We start from the raw sequence: 21,568 nt of genomic DNA on the forward strand, positions 1-21,568 counted from the left end.
GCTGATGCATTGTCACAGATCAGGCACCTCCTAACATCATTGTCAAGTCCTCACCGTCACTGCCTTTAACTTCCTAATGAAGCCTTCAGCATTTAGAGTGCAGATAATCCTCACCACCATGAAACTGGTGGCCAAAACAAATGGGGAACACACTCTCTTGTGCTTACACAAGAGGGTCACCAGGTGTGGCTCTTGGCAAGGACAGGTTACAGCTTCCCATGCCACTTCTCTCAGGTTTTAATACCACTGGACACTACTTTTTGCCAAACACCCTTAAAAGCCTTTTGACAAGACCATCAAAGGTTAATTACAATTCAGCCCATCTCCTGACATGGCTGTGGTCCTCTTCCCTTCCTAAAAGTAGCACCACAGATTCATGGAATGGTATGGGTTGGAAGAGACCTCACCTAGTCCCACATCCCCTGCCATGGGCAGGGACACCTCCCACCAGCCCAGGTTGCTCAAGGCCTCATCCAGCTTGGCCTTGAACACCTCCAGGCAGTGGGTATCCACAGCCTCCCTGGGTAGCCTGTTCCAGTGTCTCCCCACCCTCCCTGTGAAGAATTTCTCCAGTCTCAACCTCCCCTCTTCCAGTTCAAAGCTACTGGCCCTCATTCTATCACTACAAGTCCCTGTAAAAAGGCCCTCCATGGCTTTCTTGTCGGTCCTTTTCAGGTACTAGAATCTAAAAGCATTCACTGAAGTCACTGCTGATTCTTACAAGCAGACTCATTCCCATGGTTTCCATCAGTGCCTGGAGAAGAAGATGCAATCCTATCTCCCAGGGATGCCAAGAGCACACAAACCTTCTCTTGTGCTTCTTTATTACACGCAGTCCTCTTACTGACCAGATCCTCCTTCTCCTGCTGCAATTCATCCAGGGTTGCATTCAGAGGGAAGACCTGCTCTTTTGCTTCCTGAGAAACAGGTGAGAGACAGTTCCTTTTATTTTCTCATTCTGCTCAAGGTCAATGATTTTTCATGTGGCACAAGAAAAAATAATCATTAAAGATGCAGGGTTACTTATTTCCTTTTGTTGTTTTCATTGGTGTGTTTAAAAGAAGAAGAAGAAGGAGAAGGGAAAAAAAAGAGATGTGAAAATATGTATTGAAAAAATCCTGCAAACTTCCCCAAATCACAGACTGGTTTGGGTTACAAGAGACCTTAAAAGATCATCTACTTCCAACCTCCTGCCATGAGCAGAGACACCTCCTACCAGACCAGGTTGCTCACAGCCCCAACCAACCTGGCTTTGAACACCTCCAGGCTTGAAGCAACGTGTTCCAGTGCCCCAGCAACCCCATGAGGAAGAATTTCTTCCTAATGCCTGATCTAAACCCAGCTTCTTCCAGTTTGGAGCCATCACTCCTCATCCTCTGCAGACAGGCAGTAGCAGAACAGGACAAACATTTAATACCACATCTTATTTGGCAGGATCACAGGTAACATTAAATGTAATAAGATTGTGGTTGGTTGCTCTTATTTTCCCCCTCAGGATAACAAAGCTAAGAGTTACAGAATCACAGAATGGTTTGGGTCAGAAGGGTCATGCAAAGTCATCTAGTCCAACCCCCCTGTAGTCAGCAGGGGCATTCTCCACTAGATCAGGCTGCTCTGAGCCCTGTCAAGCCTTGTCTTGAGTATTTCCAGGAATGGGGCCTCCACTACCTCCCTGGGCAACCTGTTGCAGTGCTCCACTACCCTCATGGTGCAGAACTTGCTCCTAACACCCAATCTAAATCTTCTTTTCTCTAATTTTGAATCACTGACCCTCATTCTGTCACTGTAGGCCTTTGTGAAGTCTCTCTCCATCCCTGTAGTCCCCTTCATGTACTGGAATGCTACTATTAGGTCTCCATGGAAGCTTCTCTTCTCCAAGCTGAACAACCCCAGCACCCTCAGTCTGTCTTTGTAGGAGGGGTGCTCCAACCCCCAATCATTTTTGTGACCCTCCTCTGGACCCAATCCATCAGGTCCATCTCCTTCCTGTGTTGAAGGCCCCATAGCTCACCAGCACTGCAGGTGAGTTCTCAGCAGAGCAGAGGGGCAGAATCACCTCTCCCCATCTGCTGGCCAAGCTGCTTTTGATGCAGCCCAACCCCAGTGGCCTTCTGGGCTGCAAGTGCACACTGCTGGCTCGTGTTAGCAATGCAGAGTATGTCCTACCTTGATCTCTCTGCACAAGGACTGAACCTCAGTGGTTAATTCCACCGTTTGCTCCTCCAGCTGCCGCCGCCGCTGCATGCCGCTGGAGATCTGCAGTTTCTCTGCTTTGAGGTCATTCACTGCACTCTTCAGCTGCTGAATCTGGTTTTGCTGGTCTTGCTTGAGTTTTTGCTTCAACTCAATTTTACCAGTAACTGAGGACAGAAACAAACAGAGTCAAAACAAAAAGATTTACTGCCTCCCTGAGGAAAACTTAGCTCTGCGTGAAGCCAGGATGACCCCAAAGCAAGACACTGCGGGAACAAAGTTGTTTCAGGAGGCAAAGTAACCTGAAGTTTGCATTTCTGCTGGCAGCAGGGCAACACAAAAATGAAAGACTGGGTTTGAAACACCTACCTGTATCCCACAGGTGTTTATTCTCTTGTTTCTCTTGGCTTACTTGGAGAACAGTTCTACTCAAATCGACCCCCAGCAGCTTAGCCTCCTGCTGAGCAATTTTCCGTTCAAGATCCTTAATATCAGTCTGAAAGTGAGAGGAAAAATGAGCGTAGTACTAGTGCTTAACTGTTTTCACCTTTGGCACAAACTTGGGGCTTGAGACATTCATGACCCAAGACCCTCAGATTCATCTCCTCTGCTGCAGCACTGTGTCCAGTTCTGGGCCCCTCAGTTTAAGAAGGGCATTGAGACTCTTGAATGTGTCCAGAGAAGGGCAACAAGGCTGGGGAGAGGGCTTGAGCACAGCCCTGTGAGGAGAGGCTGAGGGAGCTGGGGTTGTTTAGCCTGGAGAAGAGGAGGCTCAGGGGAGATCTTATTGCTGTCTACAGCTACCTGAAGGGAGGTTGTAGCCAAGAGGGGGTTGGTCTGTTCTCCCAGGCAACCAGTGCCAGAACAAGGGGACACAGTCTCAAGCTGTGCTAGGGGAAGTTTAGGCTGGAGGTGAGGAGAAAGTTCTTCACTGAGAGAGTCATTCATCATTGGAATGTGCTGCCCAGGGAGGTGGTGGAGTCACTGTCCCTGGAGGTGTTCAAGAAGGGATTGGATGTGGTACTTGGTGCCATGGTTTAGTAGTCATGAGGTGTTGGGTGACAGATCTTTGAGTCTTTTCCAACCTTGCTGATTCTATGATTCTATTCTATGACATCATTGGCAGTGAGGCTGTGTCACCCCACAGGCTGCTAGAAACTGGAGAGGAAATCAGTTAGTTGTGAGAGGAAATCAGTTAGTAAGGATGGAGAGGCTGTGACAATCCCTCAGAGCAGTGCAAGCAATCCCTGTGACAACTGAAGTGTTGGAGCCTCAAGAGGTGCTGCCATCTCCCACGTGTGAGATGTTCTCAGCCCTTTACCTGCTCTCAGGTTATCTGCACAACTGTCCCTCTCGTGGTTCTCAGTCAAGCAGAGGTTTTGTGGGGCTAATAAGGGCCTGAAGAGTGTTCAAAACAGCCTCCCGTGTCAGGAAAAGCGTAGGACATTCATTCCCCTTTGCCACAAAACAGGAAAGCTTTTGTGACAAGACTTCAGAAAGGCTTGTCAAGGCCTGGCCCAGGTTGCCCAGGGCAGTGGTGGAGGCCCCACACCTGGAGGGGTTTCAAAGCCATGCAAATATGGTGCTGAGGGGCATGGTTTAGTGGTGACCTGGCAGTGCTGGGTTAATGGCTGCAGACTCCATGATCTGAAAGGTCTTTTCCAGCCTAAGCAATTCTGTGACTACGAAAGTACAGAGTGTAGAGGCTGATGACTATGAGCACTGAAAACCACTTTGGTGTACTTGTGGTCATGCTCAAGTGCTGGATTATTTCTCTGTTCCTAGTTACTTCAACACAGAACTACATCAGAAGGGACTCTGTGGTCCTCAAGAGAAGAAATCATTACATGAAGTTTAATTAGTACCAAGCTCAGCTATGTTCTGGTCTCTTTTAAAGTGGTTTTCCTTTGCTTGAAAGGTCTTAAGAACTTATTTAAATGCTAGCAAGTGACTATCAAAGTCCTTGCTTACTGCAGGGGGGCTGGGCTAGAAGAGCTCCAGAGGTTCCTTCCCACCCCAGTGCATTCTATGGTTCTGTGATCACTTTGGATAAGAAAATGAATTACCAAAGCATACCTGGTACCTTTCCATTAGTGTTACATCCTGCAAACATGCCTTGCCACTCTCCTCCTCAGTCATAGCTGTCTGCAAGGCTGTTTCCTGTTCTTCTATCTCAGCCTTCAGGGCTGTTAAATCCCTGTTTGCATTCTGGACCTTGTTCCTCAAGTTTGGTATGTCCCTGTCTTGGAGTTCAGCTACAGTTTGCCTGAAACAAAACACAAATCCATTCAGATTTCCTTTGGCAAAACCAGCAGTTTCAGTTCAAGACACTCAAGACAGAAGAGAAGAGGAGGCTCAGGGGAGACCTTATTGCTCTCTACAACTACCTGAAGGGAGGTTGTAGACAGGTTAGGGATAGTCTGTTCTCCCAGGCAACCAGCACCAGAACAAGAGGACACAGTCTCAAGCTGTGCCAGGGGAAGTTTAGGCTGGAGGTGAGGAGAAAGCTCTTCACAGAAAGAGTAATTGGCCATTGGAATGTGCTGCCCAGGGAGGTGGTGGAGTCACCACCTCTGGAGGTGTTCAGAAAAGGATTGGATGTGGCACTTGAAGCCATAGTTTAGTTGTCAGGAGGTGTAAGGTATTGGGTAATAGGTTGGACTTGATCTCTGAGGTCTTTTCCAACCTGGTTGATTCTGTGATTCTAAGATCACAAAGCCTGTGGTATGATTTAACAGTGGAAGATTAAATTCAGCCCAAAGTTATCCCCTTAACATTGCTCATGTCTGATGTTACATACCCAGCTCAGGTAATGACACATCAGTTTAGACAGCTGAGATGAAACAAGCAAACAAACAAAATCTCCTGGATTTTAACTTCATTAAAGCAAATGCTCAGGAGAGGGCTGGAATCTTCGGTGCAGGAGTGCCCTCTTGTGAGGGAAAAGCTCTCTCCTCCAACACATATTCTCCAGATTGTCTCAGAACAAAGGCCTGCTCTGACACTGGAGTCTCTTCACTTACTGGCAGGAAAACTCACACTCTTACTTTAAAGGCTGTTAGTCTGGAGTCTCTTCACTTACTGGCTCTACTCTTATTTTAAATGCTGTATGGATGCTAAAAAAACCCAAAGCAAAACACTGACAAAAAATTGTGTTGTTTGATTGTGTTTTGGAGGAGAAAAGGAGGCAAGAACCAAACAGCCTGCCCAGTATTTTCATAGCTTTAAGAATCATTCAGCCAGGAAAGGGGAAAACACTGCAGGCAGCTCTTCTGAACTGTTGTTATTGCCCCTTTCCTGCATTGCTTTGTAAGTTCAAACACACACACACACACCACAAAACATACAAAAGGCTTTTAAATAACTGATCAAACATTGGACTGAAGCTATTTTAGGCTCAGGGACACAGATGCATTCCCAAAGGATGGAACTACATGACTGAAACAGGATGGCACTGGCAATCCACTCTAAAACCCAGAGACCTCTCTAGAGGTCACAAACTGCCAGCAACAGAAGCTGCTGTTGAAGGAGACACACGCCAAGCTCTCACTAAAGGTTATTTAACCAGGTTCAGGTCCCATTCTGTCCCCACAAACCTTTCTTGCTTCAATTTTAAGAAGCACATTTAAGGTGCTGTGGTATGAGACACATTTTGCTAACAACAAAACCATTTTAAGTTACAAGGACAAATACAAAGAGGGGAACTGTGCCTGGATAGAATCATAGCATCAACAAGGTTGGAAAGGACCTCACAGAGCATCAAGTCCAAACTGTCACCCAAGACCTCATGATGACTAAACTATGGCACCAAGTGCCACGTCCAGTCCCCTCTTGAACACTTCCAGGGATGGTGACTGCACCACCTCCCTGGGCAGCACATTCCAATGACGAACAACTCGCTCTGTGAAGAACTTTCTCCTCACCTCAAGCCTAAACTTCCCCTGGCACAGCTTGAGACTGTGTCCTCTTGTTCTGGTGCTGGTTGCTAGAGAGAAGAGACCAACCCCTTCCTGGCTACAACCGTCCTTAAGGTACTTGTAGACAGCAATGAGGTCTCCCCTGAGCCTCCTCCTCTTCTCCAGGCTAAACAACCCCAGCTCCCTCAGCCTCTCCTCACAGGGCTGTGCTCAAGGCCTCTCCCCAGCCTTGTCGCCCTTCTCTGGACACCTTCAAGTGTCTCGATGTCCTTCCTAAACTGAGGGGCCCAGAACTGGACACAGGACTCAAGGTGTGGCCTAACCAATGCAGAGTCCAGGGGCACAATGACCTCCCTGCTCCTGCTGGCCACACTATTCCTAATGCAGGCCAGGATGCCATTGGCCCTCTTGGCCACCTGGGCACACTGCTGGCTCATGTTTAGGCAGCTGTCAATCAGCACCCCCAGGTCCCTCTCTGTTTGACAACTCTCAGCCACTCTGACCCCAGCCTGTAGCTCTGCATGGGGTTGCTGTGGCCAAAGTGCATCCCCTGGCACTTGGACTTGTTAAAAGCCATCCTATTGGACTCTGCCCATCTGTCCAGTCGGTCGAGGTCCCTCTGCAGAGCCTATCCTCTAACTGACCAACATCTGCTCCCAACTTGGTGTCATCTGCAAACTTGCTGATGACTGACTCAACCCCCTCATCCATATCATCAATGAAGATGTTAAAGAGGATGGGGCCCAGCACTGATCCCTGGGGGACACCACTGGTGCCTGGCCGCCAGCTGGCTGTGGCACCATTCACCACCACTCTCTGGGCTCAGCCTCCAGCCAGTTCCTAACCCAGCACAGAGTGTTGCAGTCCAAGCCAGGGGCTGACAGCTTAGACAGCAGTTTGCTGTGGGGGACAGTGTCTAAGGCCTTGCTGCAGTACAGGTAGACTACATCCACAGGCCTCCCCACGTCCACCAGGCAGTCCCCTGATCATAGAAGGAGATCAGGCTGGAGAGGCAGGACCTGCCCTTCCTGAATCCATGCTGGCTGGACCTGAGCCCTTGGCCATCCTTCAGGTGCGCAGTTATTGCCCCCAGGATAATCTGCTCCATACTTTCCCTGGCACTGAGGTCAGGCTGACTGGCCTAGAGTTTCCAGGCTCCTCCATCCATCCCTTCTTGTGGATGGGGACCACACTGGCCAGTTTCCAGTCACCTGGGACCTCTCCAGTCAGCCAGGACTGTAGGAAAATGATGGAGAGCGGCTTGGCCAGCTCCTCTGCCAGCTCTCTCAGCACCCTAGGATGGATCCCATCCGGTCCCATGGACTTGTGAGTGTCCAAGTGGCTCAGCAGGTCCCGAAAACAACATGGTTTGCCAAGCACTTTACCTAAGTGGTTTGAGACTCATCATTTCATCACGTTTCTTCTCTTTCCTTTTAAGCTCAGACTCAGTTGACTTCAGTTTGTCTGGTGCCAGGCGCAGCTTAGACTGCAGATCGCTAATGACATCTTGCAGCTCGACCTCTGTCTGGAAAACTCTTTGACAAACAGGACAACAGGGCTGGTTCTCCTCAGTCAGTTGTGTAATGAACTGGGAAAAAACTGCAGTGGCTCCAGCAAGCACAGCTGGTTTAGAAGGAAACAAAAGATTTGGGGTTTAGGAAGCAGAGTATCATCAGATCTGGGATTTTGATCCAGCCTAAGCGAAGACAAAGTTAGAACCCACAGAAGTCACAAAAGATCACCAGAATCCCAGCATGGTAGGGGTTGAAGGAACCTCTGGAGATCACCCAGTCCAACCCCCTTTTTAAAGCAGATGCACCCACAGCAGCTTGCCCAGAATCACAATGGTCAGGTGGGTTTGGAATCTCTCCAGAGAAGGAGACTCCACAACCTCTCTGGGCAGCCTGCTCCAGGCCTCCAGAACCCTCACACAAAGGATTTTTTCTCCTCCTGTTCAGACAGAACCTCCTGGGCTCCAGTTTGTGCCCACTGCCCCTCACCCTGTCCCTGGGCATTACTGGGAAGAATCTGGCCCCGGTCTCTTGCCCCCCATCCTGTAGCTATGGCTGTGGGAGGCAGGGGACTCACCATCCCTGCAAGTGTTCAAGAAACTAGGGGACATTGTTTAATCATAGAATTGTTAGGGTGGGAAGGGACCTCAAGGCTCAGCCAGTTCCAACCCCCCTGCTATGGGCAGGGACCCCTCACACTACATCAGGTTGCTCACAGCCACATCCAGCCTGGCCTTAAAACCCTCCAAGGATGAGGCTTCCACCACCTCCCTGGGCAACCTAATGGCCATGGTGGTTTAAGACCAGTGACTGGACTCAATGAAGGAAGTCTTGGAGGTCATTCCCAACCAAAACAGTTCAGTAAAGCAGCAGTGCTGGTATAGAATCACAGCATCCCTGCCTGTGCCTCACATTTAAAACAACCTTTAGGGAAAACCAAACCAGAGCTCTCTGTCGAATTTACCTCGCTGCTTGGAGCTTTTTTCAATGTCATCCTGAAGTTTCTTCAGATCACTGTCAAAATCCTGGCTTCCACACACATCAGAGAGGCGTGTCTCATGATCATACAACTGCTCCTCTTTCTTCTTCAGCTCATTACTGGTGTGAGTTTTATCTGATTCCACCGACGCCAGCCGTTTGCTGCAACAGCAATGCAGAAACTCTTGTACTGCCAACCCCCTCCCCCCAACAACCCTCCCAGATTGTGAGCTGTTCAAAGCAAAACCAAAGCCAGGGGAGGTTAATTCGAGATGGGTATTCCAGAGCTCTTCAGCAGGGAGGAGTTTTACATGAAACCTGCAGTGACAGCTTGTTCTTAAACCAAGATCAGCACAAAGTGTGGTGGTTTAGACTGGAGATCAGGAAGAAATGCTTTCCAGTGAGGGTGGGGAGAAACTGGAACAGGCTGGCCAGGGAGACTGCAGGTGTCCCATCTCTGGAGGTGTTAAAGGCCAGGTTGGATGAGGCCTTGAGCAACCTGGACTAGTAGGAGGTATCCCTGCCCAAGGCAGGGGGATTTGAACTGGATGATATTTAAGGTCCCTTCCAATTCAAACCAGTCTTCGACTCCACGTGACACAGCTCCACACAGAATCACAGAATGCCAAGTCAGGAGGGACCCCAGGGATCTTCTGGTCCACCCTTCCTAGCTCACAGTGTAATTTAAATTAGATGGCTCAGCCATGTTCTGCAGGACACTGATTTTGCAGACACCTTAACAAGCAATAAGGAATTAAACTCACAGGCACATTAAGCACGTTAAGCTCCCCAGCATTTCCACTCACAATTGCATAAATACATAAGGAAACCCTAATGAACTCAATACCTACTTCAGGGCTGCAAGATTATCCCTTGTCTGATTAATCTTTCTATTTTGAGCATGGAGCCAGTCTTCAAGTTGGTTCTTATTAGGGAAGTAGCCCATTAGTGATGTCAGCTCCTCAGAATGTCTTGATTTCACTTTTCTGATCTGCTCTTCTTTGTCTGCCTGGGAAAATGAAGCATTTTAGATGATGTTTACATGATTTAGATGAAGCATTTTAGATGATGTTTTCCCCTATCTTCCAGTTGATGGCACTAAGCGTGCTCATGGAGTGAATGACTTCTGTGCAGTCAAGACAGAAGCTTGAGGGCGCCCCAGCACACCATCCCCGGGGGGACTGCACTCATTTGATGTCCCTCTCTTACAAGATGATGATAGGAAAATTACTTTGTCTTTCTTCAGCATCTCCATCTGGGTAATTGTCATGGTATGCAGATTCAACTGATCCATCTCCTGATCCAGCTTCCTAAGAGCTTTGTCCAGGGTTATCTTCTCGTTTTGCAGAGTCTGTACTTCCTGTTCCAGTGTTTTGATGCTGCTGCTCCTCTCAGCCTTCTCCAGCTCGTGCTCCTGAAGCACAAATGAAAGTCAGAAGACTTAAATTATTAAAGTCCTAACTAAAATAAACTCAAGCATTAGTGTATGTGAGAGAAACAGCACTGCAGACACCATGGCTGGTGAACAAAGAGATGTAGGAGGGGCTCCGAGAGCTTGAATAGAGATTCCCCTATGGCCCATGATGAAGATGATGGTGAGACAGGTTGTTCCCTGCAGCACCTGGAGGTCCATAGTGGAGCAGGTGGATACCTGAAGGAGACTGTGACTCCACAAGCAGCTCACAGGTTCCTAGCAGGACCCATGACCCTGTGGAGAGAGAAGCCCATGCTGGACCAGTCTGCTCCTGAAGGGCAACACTTTATGAAAGGGATCTTTGCTGGAGCAGTTCATTATGAACTGCAGCCAATGGAAATGACTCATGTTGGAGAAGGTCATGGGGGACTGTGTCCCATGGGAGGAGCTCCACACTGGGGCAGAGGAAAAGCATGAGGAGTCTCCCCCTAAGGACAAAGGAGCAGCAGACACCATCTCATAGACAAGATAGCTGGAAAAATGTAGGTAGCTCACGTTTTTTCTGGTCAATATTTGCAGACTCACTGATTTAAGTCCCCTAAGGGAACAGGCTGTGAGAGTTGGAGCTGTTCACCCTGCAGAAGGCTCCAGGGAGACCTTCTGGTGGCTTTCCAGTACCTGACAGTGGCCTATGCGGTGGGAAAGGACTTTTTACAGGGTCTTGGAGTGACAGATGAAGGACAGTGGATTTGAGCCAGAAGAGGAAAGAATTAGACTGGAGATCAGGAAGAAATTTTTTCCAGTGAGGGTGGTGAGAAACTGGAATTGGTGGCACAAGGAAGTTGTGGATGCCCCCTCCCTAGAGGTGTTCAAGGCCTGGCTGGATGAGGCCTTGAGCAGTCAGGGCTAGTGGAAGGTGTCCCTGCCCATGGCCCAGGGTTGTTTGGACCTGGATGATCCTTAAGGTCCTTTCCAACCCAAGCCATTCTGTGATTCTATGACCTCAGCAGCTGTGGCTACTGCCCTGTTCACAACCCACCAAGCAGACTGTCTGCGTTCTATGCATGCGATGTACAACAGCAAAGAGTGAACAGTCCCTGCCCCAAAAGGTGACACATCTGAAGAGGTAAAGCTTAGAAAAGGAATTTAAAGGGCAAAAATGCAGCAGATGGAATGAACATCAAGGTTTAGGGAGTTTGTTGTTTGGGGTTTTTTTTGGTTTTCAATGCTAAAGCCACAAGCTCTTCAAACCTCCTTATAACTTCTTTCTCAGTGACATTAACTTACTGTCTTGGCAATCTCCTGATCCAGCTCCAGAATCCTGTCTGAAAACCCCTCCAGCTGCTGCAGCTCACGTTTCACATTCTTCAGCTCCACTTGTTTCTTGTTTTGGATGTCTGATTTCAGGTCAATGGTTCTTTCCAAGCCGGTCTTCTTGTCTCTTATCTCCTCTATCTGTTTTTGTTTCACCGCTTCTTTCCGTGCATATTCTCTCTGAAAAGAAGGCAGCAATAACAAACTCATTTTTGTCTCATTACAAAACAACATTCGAAGCCCTTGCTCCACACTAGCCTGCAGCTGTTCACCACTTCATAGGAGACACTGAAACATTCAGGTAACTGGAACTTGTCAGTTTCCTGCTGAAACATTAGGACAGGTAAATGCAGACATCACACTGACAGTGCTCTGGAAGAGCAACTCCAATGTGAAAATGACTTCAACAAAAAGTTGTTTCTTTTTTAACCACTGGAACTCTTCCTCAGGCTTGTCAGGGATCCAGTTGCATGGGAGGGTTGCTGAGAAAAACCTGTCTGAAGAGCTGTGTCAATTCAGACTATCTGATGACCACTCTCAGCTCCAAAAGTAATTTCCACTGAAAGATCTCTAAGATCTTCAGAGGTCACTTCCAACCCCTATCATTCTGTGATTCTCTGAATCCACAATAAAGAATCCCAGGAGGAAAACCAACCAAAAAACCAAAAGGTTCAGCATCCTTCCCCCTCAACATTCTTCCTATTCTTTCTAAGATCATGACTGGCCCAAGGCCAACGGGATGAGGTTCAACAAGGCCAAGTGCTGGGTCTTGCCCTTGAGTCACAACAACCTCATGAATGCCCCAGGCTTGAGGCAGAGCAGCTGGAAATTGCCCAATAGAAAAGGACCCAGGGGTGCTGGTAGACAGCAGCTGGAGATGAGCCAGCAGTGTGCCCAGGGGGCCAAGGCGGCCACCAGCATCCTGGCCTGCATCAGCAGTGGTGTGGCCAGCAGGACCAGGTCAGCACTGATGAGTACACACCTTGAGTACTGCATTCACTTTTGGGCCCCTCACTCCAAGGACATTGAGGAGCTGTAGCATGTCCAGAGAAGGGCAACAAAGCTGGTGAAGGGTCTGGAGAACAGGGCTGGTGAGGGAAGAAAGGTTGCTCAGCCTGGAGAAAAGGAGGCTGAAAGGAGACCTCACTGCTCTCTGCAGCTTCCTGAAAGAAGGCTGGAGCCAGGTGGGGTCAGTTTCTTCTTTCAGGTAACAAGCAAAAGCACGAGAGCAAACTGCCTGAAGTTGCCCTAGGGGGAAGTTTAGGTTGGACATGAGGAACAATTTCTTCACTGAAAGAGCAATTAAGCCCTGTAAGAGGCTGCCCAAGGCAGTGGTGGAGTCTCTGTCCCTGGAAGAGCTGAAAACATGCAGAGGCGCGGTGCTGAGCGCCATGGTTTAGTGGTGCCTTGGCAGTGCTGGGCTAACGGTCGGGCTCTGTGATTCTCCAAGGACACGCACGGAGCAGCAACATCCTGACAAGCACCGCTACCAGAACAACACATCTCTTACCATGGCACGCTCTGCAGCCTCTGCCTCTCTGTCCTGCCTCTCCCTCACCAAGGTGTGGAAGCTGGCGATGTGCCGGTCATTGAAGGGCGCTCGCTCAAAGCCATCGATCCCCAGCTGCGCTGCCAAAGACTGAACCAGCGAGTCCCTCGTGGAGACGTGCTCCTGGTGACGGTCTGCCTGCAGCTGGAGACGACCTTCACAGGAAGAAAACACGAGGGAGAATCACAGACTGGGTTGGGTGGGAAGGGACTCTGCAAGCTCATCTACTCCAACCCCCACCCCTGCACTCAGCAGGGACATGTGCAACTAGAGCACGTTGCTCTCAACCCCAAACATCTTCACCTGGAATGGTTCCAGGGATGGGGCAGCTCCCATCACTCTGGGAAACCCTGGGACAGGGTCTCACCACCCTCACTGTGAAAAACTTTCTTCCTTCTACCCAGTCTAAATCTCCCTTTTGAGACATCACCCCTTGGTTCTGTCACAAGAGGCTCTGCTCAGAAGTCTGTCCCCACCTTTCTGATCAGCCCTTGAGGCACTGAAAGGCCACCAGGTGGTCTCTCTGGAGCCTTCTCTTTTCCAGGCTGAACAACCCCAACTCTCTCAGCCTGGCCTCACAGCAGAGGGCTTCCAGCTCTCCTATCATTCTGACCAGCTCCCAGCCCCAAGCTGAACAACTGAGCATGCCAAGTCTTTAGCTTTCATGTTTCTTCTCTTTTTCAAACACACTGTGGTTTGGAGGAATTTCATCACCTAAAGAAAGCAGAGCTCAGACAGTGAACACAAGGCTGACACTGATCTAAGTCACAATCAATCATGCATTTGGGATAGCTTTATAAAGAACAAAGGAACTACATGATTAGAGCTCAGAACAACAGAACGCTAAAACCTCCACGAGAGGAACACTCAGGCCTGTCCATTTGTGAGATGACCCCAAACTCACATAGATTTTGGGGGGGGGGGGGTGTGTCTCCAGTTCAAATCCCCTCAGTTCTTATCAGCAGATCCAGTTCAGATCTTAATTAGGCAGCAAAATAAATACCAGGTTAGAGAAGAAGTCTAAAATACCTCGTTCAACAAGCAGCTCTGATTTCTCGCTGTTAAATCTCTGGCACTCTTTGGTGGCTCTGTCCAACTCATGCTTGCAGTCTGACAACCTCTTCTCCTTCTCTTTCACTGTTTTCTGGTGGTTCTCATATCTGTCCCTTAGCTGTTCATCTGTTCCTTGAAAAACCTGTCCATCAAATACAGCAGTGCCAGCAGAGTCCATTTAGAAGCCAGTTAATGTTGTGTTACAACAGCAGAGCTTCCAGCAGAACAGAAGTCAAGACACAAGAAACACAACACCTCCCACACTGAATTTCTGCAAGATAAAAAGCTCCAAGAAAAACTGGAAGAAGAAAAATCTATGTTTTCCTAGGCTGACAGAGTAAATCAATTTATTAATTATTGATCATGTTTTTGTTTTATTATTTTCTATATATTTTAATATATAAAATAGTTTTATTGGTTATTTATTAATAATCTACTCTTTTACCACTAAAATTCATTTTTCTTAGGCTGACAGAGCAAATTCATCTAACTTTTTACCACTAAGGAATTTGTTTCCAGTTTTCAAGGTTAATTTTAGGTGCTTTGCCACAATCACACCAGCAGACTGACAATCATTTTAACAGAGAGAAACAAAAAGTCCCCAGGGGAGAGGCAGAATATTCAGGTCAGGAGCTAGGCCACATTAGCTCAGACAAGTGCTGGCTGTCATCAGCACACAGTGAGAGGTAGAGAGTTTTAAGTTACACACCACAGGAAGCTGTTGTTACCACTAATAAAAGTTATGAATTATGTGAACTTTTGCCAGTATTTGCCTTCCTGACAAGCTGCTCTGTGATGGAAGGCTGTGGACAGAAGTCACTTTAACCCAAATGACACAGAACCTGATACAGCTTTATTGAGCCATACTGGCAGTATCTGACAGCATCAAGTGAGCTGTGAAAATGCTCTTCACCGGCATCTGATGCTAATAAAATATATACTTAGGCAGCAAAAGACAGGCCAATTCTTCAGCTGAAAGGATGGCAGCATGCAGTTTAAAAGCCAACCTTTTCCATCTTCTGCTGCAGATCTTGATTGTCTTTCTCCATCTGCCTCCTCCTGCTCTCCAGGGCTTTCACCTCGTTGTCCAGCTTCATTACTTTCATGAGATTCTGTTCCACTGATGCCAGAGAAATCTGCAAAGAAACAATGCTGCAACTGAAGCACCTCACCAGCTTAGGAATCCCATAGCCTATTGTCTTATACACTACAGCTGCTCTAAGTGTAAAGCCTTAGAGGCTGAGAGACCTGGGGCTGGTGAGCCTGGAGAAGAGCAGCCCCAGAGGGGACCTGATCAATGCTCAGCCATAGCTACAGGGTGGGAGGCAAGCGCTTGAGGCCAGACTCTTCTCACTGGTGCCCAGGGACAGGACAAGGGGCAATGGGGACAAACTGGAAGCAGAAGGTTCTATCTGAAGAGGAGAAAATTCTTTGGTGTGAGGGTTCTGGAGGCCTGGAGCAGGCTGCCCAATGATGTTGTGGAGTCTCCTTCTCTGAAGAGATTCCAAACTCAGCTGGCCATTGTGCTCCTGGGCAAGCTTCTGAGGGTGGCTCTGCTTTAGCAAGGGGGTTGGACTGGATGATCTCCAGAGGTTGCTTCCAACCCCCACCATGCTGGGATACTGTGACAGAGTAGTTTTAATTCCCAGATAAACTTGAGAAAGTGGTATTTTAAGCTACAAAACCCCAATGCCACTACAAGAATTTCCAAACTGTTCTCTTCAACCTCTAATGAATGTTTCCAGACTAGACCATCATCTACCAGGTTAATTGAGCTATGTTTGCTTCAGAGCCAAGGATTAGATAGCAGCACAGAAAGGTGTAAGAATTTAACCAGGACATTTGCTCAGCTTTTCCATTTCCCTGGGTTCTTCAGCACTGATGTTTTGCATTGAAGTCTAAATGTCATTGTTATGCAAATTACCTTTAGGGGTTCAAGCTGACTCTCAATAGATTTTACATTTTCCTTAGAAGCCATCAGTTGAGCCTCTCTGTTGCTCAGCTGATCCTGGATTTCCTGTGCCTTCTCTTTGTTCTGCTTTAGGTACTTCAGTTCTGTCTGACACTCTTTGACTTTGGAGCTTTGCTTCATTCGTACCTGGCGGAGAGTTTCCAGGGCTTTGATATACCTTTAAAAAGAGACAGCATTTCAGATCCTGGTGGCAATACAGCAATTGTTGTGCTTGTTTTACAGTCAGGCTGGTGAGACCCTGGCTCAGGTTGCCCAGAGAGGTGGGAGAGGTCTCATCCCTGGAACCATTCCAGGTCAGGCTGTCTGGGGATCTGAGCAATCTGCTCTAATTGCAGATGTCATAGAATCAGTAAGGTTGGAAAAGAGTGGCTGGAGAGCTGCCTAACGGAAAGGGACCTGGGGGTACTGATTGAAAGCTGCCTAAACATGAGCCAGCAGTGTGCCCAGGTGGCCAAGAAGGCCAATGGCATCCTGGCCTGCATCAGGAATGGTGTGGCCAGCAGGAAGTCATTGTGCCCCTGTATTCAGCACTGGTTAGGCCACACCTTGAGTCCTGAGTCCAGTTCTGGGCCTCTCAATTTAAGAAGGACATTGAGACTCTTGAATGTGTCCAGAGAAGGGCAATGAGGCTGGGGAGAGGCCTGGAGCACAAGCCCTACAATGAGAGGCTGAGGGAGCTGGGATTGTTTAGCCTGGAGAAGAGGAGGCTCAGGGAAGACCTTATTGATCTCTACAACTACCTGAAAGGAGGTTGTACACAGGTAGGAGCTGGTCTCTTCTCCCAGGCAAGCAGCACCAGAACAAGAGGACACAGTCTCAAGCTGCACCAGGGGAAGTTTAGGCTGGAGGTGAGGAGGAAGTTCTTCACTGAGAGAGTTGTTAGCCATTGGAATGTGCTGCCCAGGGAGGTGGTGGAGTCACCATCCCTGAAAGTGTTCAAGAGGGGATTGGACGTGGCACTTGGTGCTATGGTTTAGTCATCATGAGGTCTTGGGTGCCAGGTTGGACTTGATGATCTGTGAGGTCTTTTCCAACCTTATTGATTCTATGATTCTATGTCCCTGCTGACTGCAGGAGGGTTGGACTAGATGTGAGCTTTACAGGTCCCACCCAATCCAAAGCACTGTAGGAATACCAAGACATCAAACAATGCCTTAGACATTTTCAACACACCTACACTGTTAAAGACCTTTCTTCCTTAGCTTTTACATAATTAAAGAGAAGAACCTTGTTGCTGAAAAGATCTCATCAAATTTCTGCTTGAGGGCCTTCCCTTCACTTAGTGGCCAGTTGGATTCTTCTTGGTGGCAGAAGATGACATTGTTGAGCACTGCTTTGGACACACCAAGGGCACTGATCATCTCTCGATCAATTTCTGCACACTTGGAGCTCAGGCTGACCTTCTCACCATGCCTGTGGACATAAAGGTCCCCAAAGAAGTTACCAGGGTATTCTTTTAAAAGCAAACTGCATTTTGAACAGCATCATCTCACTGCAACCTACCAGAACAAGAACAAACAGCCATCTGAAAGCATGCAGTTCCCATGTTCGACACACAGCACTGCAGTATTTGTAGCCAAGACTACCACAGATTGTTATGCAAAGCTAACAGAGGGAATAAAAAGGATCCTGAAGGAATCATAGAATGGCTTAGGTTGGAAGGGATCTTAAAGACCAACTGCTCCAATCTCCCTCCCTCTCAACTAGACTCAACTGCTCAAGGCCTCATCCCACCTAGCCTAGAACACTTCCAGGAAGGAGGCATCCACAACCTCCCTGGGCAACCCGTTCCAGCATCTCACCACTGTCACACTGAAGAACTTCTTCCTAAGATCTATTCTCTCCCTCAGCTTCAAAGACTTGTGCTCCTGCCCCCTCACCAGCCTCATTGCCCTTCTCTGAACCTGTTCCAGCCCCTCAATGCCCTTGGCATGAGAGGCCTAAAACTGAACCCAGTATTCAAGGTGTGGCCTCACCACTGCTGCACACAGGGCAACAATTGCTGCCCTGGTCCTGCTGGCCAGCTTCTGATACCAACCTGTTGGGCTTCTTGGCCACTTGGGCACACTTCTGGCTCACAGCCAGCCATCTGTGAACCAACATCTCCATGTAAAAGGAAATAAAAAGACCCATGACAGCTTACCTTGTTCTAGTAATGACAGATTCCAATGTTTTAAACTCTGTTTTCTTGCCTTTCTGGGTACAGATCATGGATCTCTGTACAGCCAAGGGCTCTCCATTTACATCTCGAAACTGCAACCGAATCTGCGCTCTAACATCTGTTTCATTGGCAACCTTCAGCAGAAACAAAACTAAATGAGGGAAACTATTCTCAAAGTCCAAATACATATGTGCCTTCCAGGCTGGGGGGTTCACATTCTAAACTCCCCCAGCTCTCTGTTTTTCCTGAAATGATAAGGGCAGCTTGTGCATGCATGATCTTAGGCATCCCTGTTCTCATGGAATAGTTTGGGTTAGGAGTGCCCTTAAAGGTCATTTAACTCATTTAGTTCCAATCCCCCTGTGCAGTGGAGTAGTTTACTTCAGAGTAAACACACATTAAATCTAGTCACTATGGCTTTTACCTTTGGATCATGGACAAAAGAGTTTCCTTTGGTGCCAGGAGGAAAATCTCCAGTGGATATGTACTTAAGGCACTCAATGATAGTCTAAGAAGACAGAAATAAACATACAGTTAGCATAGTAATTTAGAGTAAACAAGGTAAACAACACAGTAACAGCCCCAATTCTTACAAATGAGTTAAGGAGAAAGAAATAAAAAGCTATTTTAATTTTGGAGTATCATGAGAACGTGGTACTCTGCTGAATGAGTTTTAATCAGCATATGGATCAATTCCCTCTGAAAAAGAGCAACCATTTCTCTGGAAAATCCATGTGTGAAAGGAGATCTCTGATAGTGACAAACAGCGTATTTACAGTGCTAATTATTGAGTGGACAGCGATATTTTAGCCATCTCTTTAATTCCTTCCTGTCAAGACCATTATTTGATTCTTTTGAGGCCTTTCATAGAATCACAGAATCAACCAGGTCAGAAAAGCCCTCAGAGATCATCAAGTCCAACCTATTACCCAATACTTAATACCTCCTGACAGCTAAACCATGGCTCCAAGTGCCACATCCAATCCCCTCTTGAACACCCCCAGGGACGGTGACTGCACCACCTCCCTGGGCAGCACATTCCCATGGCCAATTAGCTCTTCACATAAAGAGTTTCTCCTCATCTCAGCCTAGACTTCCCCTAGCACAGCTTGAGACTGTGTTCTCTTGTTCTGGTGCTGGTTGCCTGGGAGAAGAGACCAACTCCCTCCTGGCTACAACCTCCCTTCAGGGAGTTGTAGACAGCAATAAGGTCTCCCCTGAGCCTCCTCTTCTCCAGGCTGAACAACCCCAGCTCCCTCAGTCTCTCCTCATAGGGCTGTGCTCCAGACCTCTCCCCAGCCTAATTGCCCTTCTCTGGACACATTCAAGTGTCCCAGAGTCCAGAGGAGCTCAGAACTGGACATCAAGGTGTGGCCTAGCCAGTGCTGTTTGAGACCTATTTCCAATTCAAACCCCACCATACATTCAGCCTTACCGTTTTTCCTGCACCATTTGGTCCCACCAAAATAGTTAATGGATTGAAGAAAGTGATAATCTGTTTGTCTTTATCCTCTACCCCAAAACTCCTCACTCCAAGGATACTCATTTTCTCAATCCTTGACATTTCTGCAGAACTTCTCCCAAGTCAAAAGCGCAAATGTTACAAATCCTGCAAAATAAAGCTCTGTGAACAATCTAGAAGGCAAAAACCCATAGCTGACAGCATGCTCTTAATACTTTGCACTTGCACAAGTATCTCTAACAACACAGCTAAGACTCTTCAGCCACAGCTCACAGCACAGAGCATACAAAGGTTGAAAACTCATTGACTTTAAATTAAGAAGCTTATCAACTTAAAAATTAAGAGAGGGGCCATACTGCTTATCATTAACTTGAAAGCAACAATACAAATAACCCTTTAAATCAAAGGCAACGGCCAGAAATCCAAGTCACGAACCACCACACACACACACTGCTTTCAGAATGCCCCAACCACAACAGAGCCCCACGTGTTTTGTTTTCCCTTTACCAGAATCCACTGCTGTGCTCCAGTACGAGCTTTAGTGCCACCTGTCTCTCTCTGGGACATCCAGCGTTACTTCGTCCCGACAGGAGGGAGAAGAAAGGGGACGGAGGCTTCACAGGGAAGTGAAAGCAGGCAGGGCCCCGGGGCTGCGCAAGGGGGGCAGCTGCTGCTGCTGCTGCTGCCGCCACGGGGTGTGGCGACTGACGGCGGCAACTCCTACCCAAACCCCCATCCCTGCCCCACAGTAAACAGCAGGCTTTCTAGTGTCTGTTTCAGCTCTATTCATATGGCCGAACCAGCCTTGCTCAGGGCCTTCTTACTTTTCCCTCCGGGCTCCCCCCCTCCCCTCCGCTCTCCCGGACCCCTCGCTAGCCCCTCCAGGCTCTCCTCGCCTCCTCAGGTCTCCGCCCGTCCCCCTCCTCCCACTCTCCCGGGCAGGGAAGGCCGAGCCCCGGCACCTTCCGACCCGCCTCAGCGGAGAGGCGCAGCGGCGCTCTGCTCTGCCCTGCCCGGCCACCTCTGCGGTTGGAAGCAGCAGCAGCGCTGGGGCCCGGGCGGGGAAGGCATTTCCTGGAGAAACCCCGGTGCCAGGGCAGAGGTGGGCAGCCGGAGTTCCCCGCCCGGAGCTCCAGGCTGCGGCGGGGGTGGGCACTTTCCAAGGCACAGACGGTGGCACCGCCGCGGCGGGGGCGACCATTCTATCTCCATCGTCCCCGTCCCCACCGGCCCCCGAGCAGAGCCCGCCGCGCTCCCGCTCACCACCGCCGCCGTCCCGCGCTCCCCGGCAGCCCCCGCGGCCTCCGCCACGCCCCGGTAATAGCGCAGCCCGCCCCGCTCACCGAGCCCGGCCCCCGGCGCTGCCCAGGGTCCTTCCTCCCTGGTGCCGAGGCTGCTCTGCTGAGCTGCCCGATCTGCGGGCAAGGAGCGCTCTGTAGCCGAGCCGTGCCGAGCCGAGCCGAGCCGGGGCATTGCCACAATCCAAGATACACTTCGCAGCCATCTTCCAGAAGCGAGTAAAGCTCCTCTGGGGAGGTGACTCCGGGGTATACTTCGCTTGCGTGTGTCCCTAGAGCTGCCTGGTTATGGCTCAGCTGCTCAGGAGCACAGTGCCATCAGTTTCTGCTTTCTGTAAGGCAGCGCTTCCCTGCCTTGCTGTTGGATGCTGCACACCCCGTGTCCTGCCTCTGCAGCCGCTGCGACCTCCAGAATGTTCGCCAAAAGTCATAGGCTAGGAGATTTGATGATTTTGGGGAAGAGCTTTTTGTTTCACACACTCTGTTTTTCCACCAATATGAAACTTGTGCTCTTGGTCAGTGCTCCATAGACTCACAGAACTGCTTTGGTTGGAAAACGCCTTTAAAGATCACCAGATCCAGCCATTCTCTAACTCTACCAAGTCTGGTGCTAAACCATGTTCCTCAGCACCACATCTCTGCCTTTATGAAACCCCTCCAGGGAAGGGGATTCAATCACCTCCCTGGAGATCCTGTGCCAGTCTTTGAGAACCCTTCCAGTGAAGAAGTTTCTTCTAGTGTCCAAC

General features: G+C 48.9%; 1 protein-coding gene across 1 annotated transcript in view; it reads right to left on the bottom strand.

The window, feature by feature from the left end:
* RAD50 (RAD50 double strand break repair protein) overlaps positions 1-20,832 on the bottom strand; it is a 31,567-nt gene extending 10,735 nt beyond the window's left edge. Inside the window, exons 1-18 of the mRNA XM_054168682.1 lie at positions 20,788-20,832; positions 19,498-19,671; positions 18,487-18,570; positions 18,045-18,196; positions 17,129-17,314; positions 15,854-16,058; positions 14,937-15,065; positions 13,906-14,071; positions 12,838-13,031; positions 11,301-11,507; positions 9,831-10,013; positions 9,451-9,608; positions 8,586-8,761; positions 7,496-7,733; positions 4,270-4,459; positions 2,563-2,689; positions 2,167-2,360; positions 807-917 (exon numbers count right to left, since the gene is read on the bottom strand). Coding sequence (XP_054024657.1) covers positions 807-917; positions 2,167-2,360; positions 2,563-2,689; positions 4,270-4,459; positions 7,496-7,733; positions 8,586-8,761; positions 9,451-9,608; positions 9,831-10,013; positions 11,301-11,507; positions 12,838-13,031; positions 13,906-14,071; positions 14,937-15,065; positions 15,854-16,058; positions 17,129-17,314; positions 18,045-18,196; positions 18,487-18,570; positions 19,498-19,626 — 2,829 coding nt within the window. The 5' untranslated portion in view covers positions 19,627-19,671; positions 20,788-20,832. The remainder of the gene's footprint in view (positions 1-806; positions 918-2,166; positions 2,361-2,562; positions 2,690-4,269; positions 4,460-7,495; positions 7,734-8,585; positions 8,762-9,450; positions 9,609-9,830; positions 10,014-11,300; positions 11,508-12,837; positions 13,032-13,905; positions 14,072-14,936; positions 15,066-15,853; positions 16,059-17,128; positions 17,315-18,044; positions 18,197-18,486; positions 18,571-19,497; positions 19,672-20,787) is intronic.
* Positions 20,833-21,568: the final 736 nt, after the last annotated feature.

Source organism: Dryobates pubescens, chromosome 16, assembly GCF_014839835.1.
Source record: "Dryobates pubescens isolate bDryPub1 chromosome 16, bDryPub1.pri, whole genome shotgun sequence".
NCBI classification, from domain to species: Eukaryota; Metazoa; Chordata; class Aves; order Piciformes; family Picidae; genus Dryobates; species Dryobates pubescens.